A 13,501-nucleotide genomic window follows, 5' to 3' on the forward strand; every position below is an offset into this window, starting at 1 on the left:
TTACAAATGAAACCCCACGTGATTGCCTTGGGTGTCCTCATCTGAGCCACTGGGCTCTGGTTCCCTGGGCAAAGGGCAGGGGTGGATGGGAAAGAGGGGTCGGGGAGTAGAGGGCAGAATGTATACAAACTGAGAATCTTCAGAGATTAACTTTAAGGTGTTAATTTGATTTCTCTCTAGGGAGCAAATTACGTTCCGTCCTTCGAAGAGGTGAGTGTGTGTTTGCTGGGTTGGGGAGGGTCCTCCTTGTACTCATCTGGTGAGCAGGGCAGAGTACCCCTGCCTTTGCCACCATGGCCTTAGGGACAGGTCATAGTTTCTGTGGGTTTGAAAGGCCAGGAAGGGTCAGGAATGTGGAGGGATGGACTGGGATGGAGCAGAAAGAGGTTAAGCAAGAGGGTGGCAGCAGTAGAGGGCAGAAGCTAGGAAGTGTCTCTCAAGCAAATTTGGGGGTTGAGAGAGGGAGATGACCACTTGCCATTCTCTTTCTAGGAAGGGTGCACGAACCCCTCGGGCTGGGTGTTCACTAAGAGGGAACCTGAGGCTGCTGGGTAGGAAAAGGCAGTGCTCAGAACCCAAATTGGAAGTTTCCAAACTACTCAGAAAACTGAGCTTCAATTCCAGACTTACAGTTTGGTCATGGCTACTTTTCATTCATTCCTTCATTCGTTGATGCGTTCAGGAAACATTTGTTAAAGACTCATTGGGCATTAGGCTTTATTCTGAGCACTGGGGTAGGACAGTGAACCAAACAGAAATGCCTGCCTCCCTGGCGCTTCCATTCTAGTGACTTCTCACTTTCACTAGGGCCACCTTGAGGCCACCTCAGGTGTCCTGGCAGAAGCAGGCAGCCCCCAACATCCACTCCTTGGTTAATTCCTATAGACCCCGAAGATACAGGCACAACTGCATGTATTACCAAACACTTTATATACGTATTTATATAATTGTCATCACACCCTCATTTTGAAGTGCAATGCTGGAATCTCTGACATTTTCATCTCTGGAGACCACTCTAGAACCCACATTATTTGCGAAGTGTCAGAAGTGAGCACCTGGTCAGTTTCTTCCTGTTCCCATGACCCTTTCCAGGATCCTCTCCTTTCGTCCCTGCATGTACCCCCCACCTCATTTCAGCAGAGACTTTCCATCTGTGTAGCCTGTTGTGGCAATTCATCCCAGAGCTCAACCATGCCATCTTCAGAGTTGCTCTGGGTCAGCATCTTAAATGGAAGAGCAATTTTTCATATTGGAGGGAGAGGAATGGTCTAATCTGAGAATTGTCTGTTTTCTGGTTGGCATTAATGCCCGAGGGCAGATTTCGTTTTTTTCCCCTTAAAAAATTTTTTTTTATTGATTTCACAGAGGAAGGGAGAGGGAAAGAGAGATAAAAACATCAACGATGCGAGAGAATCATTGACTGGCTGCCTCCTGCACACCCCACACTGGGGATTGAGCCCACACCCGGGCATGTGCCCTGACCCCTGACCGGGAGTCGAACTGTGACCTCCTGGTTCATAGGTCAATACCTACTCAGAAAGATAATCCAGATGTTCCAGTGGACAGATTTCAAGCTGCTACAAGAGGAGGTTTCCCAGAACATAAAAGCGGCCAAGCTCTCGAAGGACATGCAGGATGTTGTGTTCTCCAACCTCCTGGCCATGCTTGGGGACCGCGAGGCTCTCCAGGACCTCATGGACAAGGTGAGGGGCCCCGCCGCTCCCTAAGGCTGATCGGACTTGTAAATGGGGGGTGTTTCAGAGGTAGGGCTGCCAACGTGTGTGGGGAAAGGAAAATGGGGGTAATCTTAGTGGGATGAGAAGGATGTCTGAGGTTGGGGACTATGTCCTGTGCCCAATGACCAGGGCCAGGAAGGCAGCCCTCACAGACTGGGGGTGCTCCATGTTCCCTGAGGGTTCATGGAGCCATTACCCCCACTCCTTGGTTAATCACTTGTAGACGCAGAATTTACAGGCGAAGTCACTGATGTTATTATCACCATCATTAATAAGGCCTGTCTCCTATAGCTTGAACAGGAACCCTTCGGTCATTTGGATGGCCCTGGTGGCACCATCCTAACTGAACTGCGAAAGGACTCCCGTTATCCAGAGGTTGGCTCAAAGTGCCTCATCCTTTACCTGCTTGAAGCCTTAATGGGTAAGAGTGGTTTGGAGGAAGAATGGAGGTGGGCCCCCCGAGCCCCGAAAGGGCTGCATTAGGTGTCACCTCTCCAAACCCCTCGACATGTTATGATTTTTCACCCTCACATCACAGGCCTCTCCGAGGCCAGCAGGGCTCAGTGGGATGAGCTTGCCCTGTGACAGAGCCTGAGGCCGGCAAGGCCAGCCAGGTTCATGCAGCGGATCGGTGGGCGGCGATGCCAGGTCCAGCCACAGAAGCCCACCCTGGGCCATGTTAGTAGCTTCCTGGAGACCATCCCACGAGCACGAGCAGAAGGGGGACTTTCCAGGGCAGGGAACTTGACTTCACGCCAGCGAGTTTTATTCCTCTGCCTCAGAGTTCGCTTCTAAATGTCTCTGAGTTCACCGTGGGGAGAGGAACATCTGACTCTTTCCCCAAATGTCCCCCTGTCCCCAGTGCTGAGTGACATCCAACATGTCCTGCTGGCTCAGTCCATGGAGAAGAGGATCCTCCTTCCGCAGAGGGAACTTGTGAGCAAACCCAGGGGCCGGCGTCCTGGGAAAGAGTGAGGGAGGCGGGATAAGAATGGTTCTGAGAAAGGAGAGATTACTGGGGTTGCTGCTGGGAGGGGAGGGGAGGTCCCGGTGTGGGCGCTGGGAAATCCAGGCTGCATCTCCCACACCTGGGAAATCCAAGCCCAGTGGGCATGAGTCTACCTGAGGAAGGTCTCAGTTTCCATGGCAACCCTGCAGAGGGCCTCTCCCCTCAGTTCTGAAATAGCCATCTAGGAATATAGTTTGGGAAGCTCCAGGGACCTGAATTATCTAAACCCCTGCTGTATTCACACAATTACCATTTGCAAATTGTGCACTCTGCATGTATGTATATGTAAGTATATATATGTGTGTATAGACATGTACACACACACATTACACATGCAAGCATACACATACAATTCCAAACCCCACTATTTTCTGAGTAAGTGTCAGTGTCACTATTTAGCAGCTCAGTGATTTCCAACAATGTGTCCATGGTCACACTGACCGCCTGACAGGACAAGGAGTGACCCCAAAGCGCCTGTCCCCACAGTCACACTGCATGACCCCTGGCCCTTGGGACCGAAGGTTCTCTCTTCCTGACCTCAAAGGCTGGCCTGTAACATCTGATACTGTTTCTTCAAGGTGAGGAGCATCCTGAAGCCCAACTTCAACTGCTCTGAGAATACTCGCTTTACCCTCCAGCCTGAGCTCCTGGCCCCACTCCAGGGGGAGGACTTGGCCATTACCTATGGACTGCTGGACGAGTGTGGCCTGAAGATGAAGCTGAACAGCCCCAGGTCAACCTGGGACCCGGAAGCCCAGGAGCCTCTGTGTGCCCTCTATGCGGCCCTCTCCGTGCTGAGCCAGCTGGCTGAGGCCCGAGCCCACCTGGGGGGCAGGCCAGGGAGTCAGTCCAGTGAGGCTGGTCAGTCCTGGTCGCGTTGTTTGCTGCAAACACCCCCAGGCTGTTCTCTGTATCTGTGAGTCTGTATCTATTCCACAAATAAGTGATAAGTCTTTGTCTTTGATTTATTTCGCTTAGCACAAGACCTTCAAGGTTGGTCCATGTTGTCACAAACCACAGGCGACTCTGGCTGCTGAGTGGGGGGATGGATTGGAAGGTGGGGGGCCCACGTGGATGTAGGGAGAGCATTGAAGGAGTTTCTCTAATTGCCCAGGCACTCAGTGGTATAATTTAAAAGATCAGTGGTATATCTGAAAAGGTAGGAGCTTGAAAAGTAGATATATTTAATTGTGGTTGAAATAGATCCCAGGAATACTTGGGGGATATCTATGTAAACTCATAGGATCACATCCTGGGCTTCATCTCTTGAATGACCTAGATTGGCGCTATTTTCTAATGAATTTATAATTGACACCAGAAAGTGGCAGCACTGACACACAGAAAGAAGTTTGTTGGTGATGGCACTTTCCTTGATTTGCTTTGGGACTTCTGAGTAAAGGCAAACCCCTTTCTCTGTTCTGCTCTATCACCTCCCACCCCCCCTGCTTCTCCCTTCCTCCTCCTTTGCTGCCTCCCTGCTGCATTTAACATGGAATAGGCTGGGAGAAATGGGGCTGGGGCAGAGGGGGTCAACACTGGCTTCTTTTTATAGCCTCTAGAACCTTCCTTTTAAACACTGCATTGGTTGTATTGAATAATTCCCATAAAGAGCTCTGGGAGGTCAGAGTGAGTTATGGGGAACTTAGAGCTGTTTCCAGTGTTTCCGGAAATGCCAGCCCTTCTGCTGGGATTACTATGGTTCTGTGGGAAACCTGTTGTCTCATGCTGAGCCCAGGCAGAAGCCGTGAAGAGCTTGAATGTCGCTCAGTAAGCAGGGTATATAGTTTCTAAATGAATTCAGCCAAGCACAGCAACTGTTCAAAATATTGCAACCTTGGTCAACCCATTGGAAAGCAGGACTGGTGCAAATGATAGGGGGACTTATAATCTGATAGATAGAGCACCTGCATTAATCTGAAAAATAATCACATCATTTTAAATCTTAGAACACATATACTAGTACTTATGTGAATAGGGGGTTAAGTTGTTCCTAAGTTTCCTTTCCAAGGCCTGTGGGAAGCAATTGAGGAGGTGACTCAGCTGTGAACCCAGCAAGCAGAACCAATAAGCATGGTCAGACTGACCCACCAGGAGTCAAAACATCATCTCATCAACATCATCTCATTTCCTGATGATTAAGGACAATAGCTGATGTCTGGGGACCTCCAGGGCTGTGCATAGCTGCATTCCATCCCCAGCCTCACCCCAGCCCCTTCCCCTGCATAACCCTGTCCCCCATTGAATGCTTGTAAGCACCCTCTCTTCTTGGTTGGCTGGCCTTCTCAATAAATGTCTTCTATGATTCCACCCTGCCTTCGTTATTGGACACAGCGACAGGCAGCCTGAGCCCATCCGGGGGTTTCCTGGTAACAAAAATGTGGGGATTTGCTGTCTTCTTGGAGAACGGAGCCTGTCCTCAGGAAGACTGTGGCTGCACAGGTCTGGGCTGGAGTCTGAGGTCACCGCTGGGTGACCTCTGCCGGACAACTGCATTCTCCCCTCTTCCTTTTTCTCGCTTTATTGCGTTGTTATTGAATCAAATTAAATAATGTCTACAAAGAACCTACGCAGTACCTAACACGTAGGTGATACTCAATAAGCTGTTCTCGAATGAACTGAACCAAGACAACAGTGAGGGACGCCTTGGAAGCCTGGGTGTCCCTGCTGTGGTCCCAGGGCAGCCCCAAAACCAGGGGGTGGGAGGAGAGACTCTGTGGTCTGGGACATTGAACTCTTCAATTTTTAAAAATTCTCAGGCAGTGGAGCATGTCTAAGGATGCCCCTCCCTCTGGTAGGGACTCTGGGCTCTGCTCTTCTGGCCTGCTTCACAGCCTGCAGTAGAGCAGGCATCAGTAATTGTTTTTTTTTTTTTTTTTAAATATCAGGGGTCTTTGCATTTGAATCCAGTTAGCCCTGGGTTATGTGAGATTGGCTTTAAATGGCTTTAAATCCGCCTAGTTGTCACAGAGGGAACCAGACAGGGATTTGCTGCCATGATCCACCTTCTCTCCTTTCTGAGGAGGTGGGGAGCCTCTATGCTGACAGTCTCCTAAGATTAGGGAGGAAGGGACTGTGTGAATGCAGTGTGGGTAAGCTGTGCCAGGCCTTCTTCCTTGGTGTTTTCAGGCCAGCAGGGGGCAGGAGAATGTGCTCCCACCTGCCCGAGGTGTGCTGGGAGCAGAGGCAGGAGGTCTTCAAGCAGGTCAAGTCAGAAAGGTACTGCAGGGGCATCGTGCCCAGCTGGCCTTCGTGTGAATGTCTCCTCTGGTGGCTTTGCTTCTAGAGGACATTGAGACAGTCCCCACGTGGGACCGGAGGCCTTCTCCCCCTGTGCGTGGGCCTCTCAGGCTGTGTCCTTGCTGATTGTTCCTCCCCTGGATACAGTGAGGCCCTGCATTCCCTCTACAGGCAGCTCCCTCCCTCCCTCAATAATTGGAACCAATTATACAAGTTCTAACAGCACTTTTTAGATAATTTCTTCTAGTTCCTGTTTAAATAATTATGTATGTATCTATCATTTATCTATCTATCATATCTATCCATTTATGTATGTATCTATCATTTATCTGTCTATCATCTATCTATCATATCTATCTATCTATCATCTATTTATTTTCTGTCTTACCAGTTAGCAGTCCTTCCTTAATTTGGGGCAGCAGCTACTCAGAACTATCCCTCCCACTCATTCATTATAATTTGGGTGGGGCTGGGGTCAGTGTTTTTGTAACAAGCCATGCCCACTGAGCAATGCTGATTGGATGAATGGGTGGTTGGATGGACAGGTGGATAGATGGATAGAAGGATGGATGGATGGAGGGATGGATGGATGGATGGATGGATGACTGCAGACTGTTTCTGTCTCTTCGTTCTTTGAGCAAAGATTTCAGGAGTCTCTGCTTTACGACGGGGACTGAGCTGTTTCTGGTCATGGACAGATGAGGCGCAGGGGCTCAATTCACTTTCCCCAGCAGCTCCCAGAGGGGCTGGAACCAACCTGTCCATGAGAGCAGGTGCTGGTGGGGCAAAAGCTGGGTGAGGACTCCCTGAAAAGACGTGTGGGGGGAAGGGCATGGGAGACGGAGGCCAGAGCCCGCTGGCTGCTGCAGGCCGTCTCCCTGGGGGCATCCGGGGGTTTCCTCAGCCCAATGGGAGCACCAGCCGCGCCCTGTGATGTGTCTGGAACCGCCTCCTGCCAACACATGGTCTGTTCCGAGCGTCTCACTTAGCATCGGTGAGAGCCGGCCTTTCCCACCCACGGCCGCCACTTCGCTCAGGGGCCTGTGGGCTCTTCCCAGAGCAAACCCCCGGCAGCACCCACAGGTCAGGCTCCACCGTTTAGGGCCCTAAATTAAGGGGTGGCTGTGGGTCGGGCCTGGGCCCGTGTCTGCTGCTCGCTCCTTGGAACAATGCGGCCCTTTTATGGCCATGGGAGCGGCTGGGGGCGCGGCTGGGTCTCCTTGGGAAGCCCCTGAAAGACGGTGTTTACCGGCTGGGAAACGCCTCCACCGCAGGTTGGTTTGTCTGAGACGCTCTGCCCCGAGCGCATTGGCTGCTGGTTCTTGTCTCTGGCCCGGGCTGTCTGGGCATTTAATGGCCTGGGGGGTGCGCTCTCCACATCTCCAAGGCCCCTAAGTGCACAGAATGTGCTTTAAGACCCCACCACACCCGCAGCGTCTGGGCTTTCCTTGTGGCACAGGGCGGCTGGCTCCGGGCTCTGAGGGCGCGTTCCTGAGCCAGGGCGTCCTCTCCTCCTGCGGCCACAGAGCCCTGTTGACGCTGGGACACCCCATCCCTGCTCCTGAGAGACTCCGGGCTCCCCCGGCCAGCAGTCCCCCCAAAACAGACGCGCCTGTGGGCCTGTGCGTGTCAGGATGAGTGTTGGCCTCATAGGGCGGTTGCCATCGGAGACGTCTCTGCCTGGTCCAGATCCCAGAGCTTTGGAGGCTCGAGTGTTATCATGGGAGCAGCCCGGGAGCCCACTGATGACCCACGAGGGGCGGGGAGCGTGATAGAAGGAGGGGGCCGGGGCAATCCGGGCTTGCAGATGGGAAGGTCTGGTCAAGGTCACCTGGTCCACACTTTGCCAAATGGAGGGATCTCACCTGACCGGACAGGTGCTTGTCCAGGTGCAGTCTCTCTCTCTCTCTCTCTCTCTCTCTCTCTCTCTCTCTCTCTCCTTAAATGTGTGTTATTGGTTTCAGAGGGAGAGGGAGAGGTAGAGGTAGAGAGATAGAAACATCAATGATGAGAGGGAATCATTGATCGGCTGCCTCCTGCACGCCCCCAACTGGGGATCAGCCCACAACCCGACATATGGCCTTGACTGGAATCGAACCCGAGACCCTTCAATCTGCAGGCCGATGCTCTATCCACTCAGCCAAACCAGCCAGGGCCAGGTGCAGTCTCCATCTATCTCTCCCCACGCCACGCTCTGGGCCCCGCTGTCCCAAGGCGAGAGGGAGGGTCTTGGGAAACTACAGGAATTGAATGAAACGGGGCTTCAGGTCCCACTCAGGTTCTTCCTCTCAGCCCATCTTTTGTCCAGTTACCCGGCCGGCAGCTGGGATGAGACTCTCCTGGCACCAGCCGCCCTCTTCCTCCTTCTCTGTCCTTGTTCTTATCGTGCAGATACTTCCCAGCCCTGCCGGGTCCCGGTGGGACCTTCTCCCCAGGGACGCCGCCTGTCCCGGAGCCCCAGGCCAGCGGTTCCGGTCTTGCAGCTGGAGCGCACCCTGCCGAGGAGACTTGTGCCGCAGAGGACGCATGGCTCCCGACGGCTCGGCACAGTGCTCTGTCTTCTGTGGCGGGCGGTGCACCCACCACTCGTGAGTCCGCCCTGCAGTGGGGTCAGGCTACTGGCTGGATGCTTTCCTAGGCCATGCAGCTCAGTCCATGCGCAAAACGCTTAACTTCAAGTCCTGGGCTGTCTTGGACCGTCGGTCTGTGTCATCCAGGGGTAGCTCATCAGGAGATCCCCAAGCACTTACTGCGAAATGAGAATGAACCCCCCGCGGTGGGGACCTCAGTGAATGATCAGATGTGCCACGTGCTAGGTCAGGACTTTCCCTTTCCCTGTGTCAGATTCCCAAAGCCGAGGGAGACGACATCATCATCATCATCATCATCTTCATCATCGTTATTAGTGCTGTTTCTGTGCTCAGCTCACAGGCATGGCAGCTGGAGTCCCAGGCTGAAATCCCTACTCCGCCACTTTCTAAGTGGGTCTCTTGGATAAATTGCTTCCTCTCTTGGCTACTCAGCTTTCTCACTCATGGTGGTACCCACTTCCAAGTTATCATGCATTTAAGCACTTGGAATAGCGCCTCACGAGGCGGGCAGAGGCTGCTCTAAGGCCTCTTCCTTTGCCTGTCCCGCCCCCTTGCTCAGCCGTGGAAGCCTTAGGTAGCAATGCTTCACTGCTTGGCCACAGCCAAGGGCCTCGCTTTCATCGACGTTGAACTTGTCGCCTTGCAGCTGGAAAGACCATTTGATTAATTTGCTTGTTGAGAAAAAACAACAGTGTCTCTGGTATCATGGTGAAGAGAATGGAATTGGCCTTGGGAACATTTGGTATTGGGAACCAGGCTGTGCCCTGTCCCACTGGTGACCTTGGGCCGGTCCAGTCACCAGATTTCTTCCATGTCTGTTTTCTCACCTGTACGAGAAGGAGAATGGCACTGACTCACAGGGCTGCCTCGGGCCCACGCGCTGACACGGATAGGAGTGGGTGTGGAAGCATCTTGCTAACCTCTCTTGAAGCTTTGGCTTTCTTTCTTTCTTTCTTTCTTTCTTTCTTTCTTTCTTTCTTTCTTTCTTTCTTTCCTTCCTTCCTTCCTTCCTTCCTTCCTTCCTTCCTTCCTTCTTTCTTTCTTTCTCTCTCTTCTTTTTTTATTGATTTCAGAGAGGAAGGGAGAGGGGGAGAGAGATAGACACATCAATGATGAGAGAGAATCATTGATCGGCTGCCTCCTGCACACCCCCACTGGGGACTGAGCCCGCAACCCAGGCATGTGCCCTTGACTGGAATCGAACTGGGGACCCTTCAGTTTACTGGCCGATGCTCTATCCACTGAACTAAACTGGCCAGGGCGAAGCTTTGGCTTTCTGATGTGGGAAGTGGGACGATGACACCCTCCTGTGAGCGTTCATCGAGAAATGCCACAGAGGACTCAACACAGAGCCTGGCCCACGCTGACTCCTCAGCATGTGCTGGTCATTGTGCCCACGGTCCCATGCAGACGTAAACAGGCACGGACTTGCAGGATGGCTGCCCAGCACTAGCGCACGGACCACGGCTGGGAAGCAGATCTTTCCGCGGCCTGCAGATAACTGGCCTCCGGAGGGCTCGGGCCCATGGCCCTGTCCTCATTAGCCGTGTGAACCGGCTGGCCCAGGCTGCCCTCGGCAATGATTCCTGCCAGGTCACAGAGAATACCTCCCCCACGAGCCGCGGAGCAGCCACCTCTGACCCTGCTCACTTAGAAGGTAATCAGCCACAGCCGCCCTCATTCATGTGTCCAGCAGGCATTTATCAGGGGACATTCTTGCGGCTCTCAGTTCACCGTGACTCAGTGCGCCGGCTGTGGACGCCTTCTGAGTGCCCGAGATAAGAACAAGGCCAGGTATCTGCGCTCCTTGTCCGGGGCCATCCATCACCTTTCCTCTTCTCTCCACACCCCGGCCGGGCAGGGCCGCACATGACAGGGGCTTTGAGCTGACGACTCTGAGAAAGCCCAGGACCCCGTCCCTGTTCCTTTATGATCCCATTAGCGGGCGGGCGGGTGACGGCCGTGTGAGGGCCGAGCATATGAAAGGCCCACTGACAAACGCAGACCACATGTTCGCTGTCACGGGAGGTGGCATTTCCGCTCACACGCAGGTCTGCGTAGTTCAGTGCCGCCCAGCCAGTTTTGGGGAAGTGCCCAGCTGCACGTTCATTCAGTGATTCGCGCATTCATCCATCAACCCTTTTTTGAGTGTTGTGTACAGACGCTGTACCGTACTGCACCCTGGGCTGGAAACAAAAGGAATCTGTAACGCCTCCCCTGCCTGCATTCTCAGGGGAGATGCCATCTGCATTTGCAAAATGCCCAGGAAAGAACTCCATGCAGAGGGGAGGGGAAAACAAATATTTACTACTCCGATCATTCATTTATTCATTCATTCAATGAAATACATATTAATTACCAACTGCGGGTCCCGTGCTAGATGCCGGTACTGAGAGATGAGCAACAAAACCATAGTCTCTGCCGTCCTGGAAACGGGGGCCCACCTGAGACCAGGTGATCACAGAACCCACGCGGAACCTGAGAGCTCTGCCCGTCATGCCAGGAGTGGGGAGAGGCCGCTCCACGCGAGGGGACAGCTCAGGCAGAGCCCTGCTGGGGACAAGAGACCGACATGTCTGAGGAGACATTTAGGAGACGGGCCAGTGGGCGGGAGGGTAGCAGTGGAAGAGGTGAGATTGGAGGAGGAGGCAGGGGGCAGGGTGTGCAGGGCTTCGGCCAGCGCAGGAGCTTGCGATTGTTTATTTACTTACTTTAGGATAAAAGGAAACTGGAAGAGCTGGAAGCTGGCGCTGTCTAATGCGATCTACCGTGTGCCCCGGGCGTTACGCGTGTTAGAGCAACGCTCATTGCCGTGAATGGCGGTTCCGTCCAGCGCTGCTCACCCCGCTCAGCCGCGCTCAGCAGGTGGATGCGGCCACCGCTCCCGTTAGAAAGCGCGCTGCTTGCATGTCAGGAGGCGGAGCTCCGAGAGAGCAGGGGACGGAAGCCCGGCGGGTGGTGTGACACCCGTGCGGGGTCTCCTTGGCTTCCGAGAACCGGGGTGCGGTCTGGAGGAGAGAGCAGCGCACACACAGGAGGGCGGTGAGGAGAACGGGCTCCTTCCTCCCCGCACCCCGCGGCTTTCCCCTGCGCCTGGGCCACCTCCCTGAACCGCCATGAGGTCTTAGGGAGCGGGTACTACCCCAGTTTTCAGATGAGGAAACGGAGGCCCACGAAGCCAAGGACACCCAGCCAGGGGGTGGGGGCGCTGGCCTGGCGTGGGAAGGCTCACCGTCCAGGGGTGCACCAGGGAGAACGCCCCGATACCCGACAGCTGAGCAGGACTTGGTGCCGGGATAGCAACTGCAGGTATTCCCCCCCGCCACCCCCCCCACCCCCCCGCCTCCTCTGTGGGCTGAGGGGGGATTCCACGTCCCCGCCTGGCAGTGCTGGGATGGGGGGGAGGAATGGGCATGTCAGACGGCCGTCCCCTCGCACTCCTGGGCCCGCCCCCGTTTCTGGTCTGAGGCGCCTCATGAAGGCGTGGGTGAGAGGCTGGTCTGTGGCCGGGCTGGCGGCGCCTGGGCTGTGAGTCCCGTGAGTGTGCGAGTGCTGTCTTGGCCATCTTTCCCGTCTAGTCAGAGAGGTGAGCTTACACCCCCTGAGCCAGATTTTCCGGGCGCAGCCCCCTGCCCCACGAGCGCTAAGTGTATGACGCCTGACAGAGCATGGGGCCTCCTCTGCCTTCATTCTCTCATCTGCATAATGGGGAGAATGGAGTGCACGTGAAGGTCATTGCTGTGACGGTTTGGTGAGCTCACACCTGGAGCGCGTTTGGAGCAGGTGCTAGAACTCAGCGAGTGCTTCCACGTGTTGGCCGTCACGTGGTGGGCGGTCTGGCCCTCCATCCACCCAGGAACTGCTCCCTGCAGCAGGAGGAGGGGCTCTGTGGGGCGCTAGCTCCCGGGCTTCCCCAGCCCAGCTTGTCCCTGGTGGGCGGATGTCAGGCCTCCTGGAGTGCGATCCTGGGGCCATGTGATACCTCACCCCTTCATGCAGCCTCAGGACCCAGGCCTTTCTGAGGATGCGCAATTTCCCCAGTGAGGGCGCCCTTGAGAATGGCTGCCGGGGAGCTGTAACGATGTCTAAGAAATGGTGTGACTGCTGGGCAGGCGCTGGACCAGGAGCCTGAGGTCTCTATTCTTGTTGCAGCTCAGCCACGGCCACCCTCTGGGATCTGGGGCCCATCACTCAGCTCCCGTCTCACTTTCTGCTCTCCAACGCCGTGTCTCTCCCGAGGTTGTTCCCAGGATCAAATGGGAGTGAATGTGCTTTGAAAATAAGGGGTGGAAATGAGGGAAGAAGGAAGGAAAGAAGAAAAGAGGAAAAGAAAGCAAGGAAGAGGGGGTAGGAGGACAAGCCCAGCTTCTGCTCGGCTCCCCTCTCTCCTGTGCCCCGACCTCCCTCGGGCCGCGGGGGGCCTCGGCCGCTGGATCGCATGGCTGAGTGGGAACGGGGCTGTCTGCAGCTGGTCATGGGCAGCGAGGCTTTTAGCCGCAGCGATTTATTGCAGGTCAAAAGCGGCCCCTTTGTGCAGGTCACAGAAGCCCTGGAAGCCTCGTGATGGATTAGGAGCCCGGGGCTGTGAGGGGAGACGCGGGGGGCGGGGAGCAGTGTGGCTCCATGGACACAGCACAGGCCTGGGCGTTAGGCTCAGCTCGAGGCTAACCTAACGGCCAACCTCTTTGGCTTCTCTCTGGCCCTCGGCTTTCTATTTGCAACAGGAGGGGGCTGAGAAAGATGTGTGGGAGGGTGACCAGTAATTTCCTGTCCTCTTCTTCTTCTGGGCTCATCACCAGGGAATACAATGCCCTCCTATTCTGCTGCATCTGTGTGTCTTAGGGACTGGCGATGGCAATCATGTTGTTTATGTCGTCTTCCTTGCTGCCTTTAACTTTTTAAATTGATTTCAGAGAGGAAGGGAGAGG

At 54.5% G+C, this 13,501-nt stretch overlaps 1 protein-coding gene across 1 annotated transcript in view; it reads left to right on the plus strand.

The window, feature by feature from the left end:
- Positions 1 to 13,137, plus strand: part of LOC308533246 (gasdermin-C-like) — a gene marked incomplete at both ends in the record, with an annotated part of 48,243 nt that extends 35,106 nt beyond the window's left edge. The window contains 8 exons of the mRNA XM_081111088.1: positions 1,522 to 1,703; positions 2,028 to 2,157; positions 2,599 to 2,672; positions 3,324 to 3,606; positions 8,374 to 8,570; positions 8,827 to 8,963; positions 12,573 to 12,648; positions 13,042 to 13,137. Coding sequence (XP_080967214.1) covers positions 1,522 to 1,703; positions 2,028 to 2,157; positions 2,599 to 2,672; positions 3,324 to 3,606; positions 8,374 to 8,570; positions 8,827 to 8,963; positions 12,573 to 12,648; positions 13,042 to 13,137 — 1,175 coding nt within the window. The remainder of the gene's footprint in view (positions 1 to 1,521; positions 1,704 to 2,027; positions 2,158 to 2,598; positions 2,673 to 3,323; positions 3,607 to 8,373; positions 8,571 to 8,826; positions 8,964 to 12,572; positions 12,649 to 13,041) is intronic.
- Between the last annotated feature and the right edge of the window lie 364 nt (positions 13,138 to 13,501).

This window comes from Myotis nattereri, assembly GCF_964212035.1.
Source record: "Myotis nattereri genome assembly, chromosome: 17".
Taxonomy (NCBI): Eukaryota; Metazoa; Chordata; class Mammalia; order Chiroptera; family Vespertilionidae; genus Myotis; species Myotis nattereri.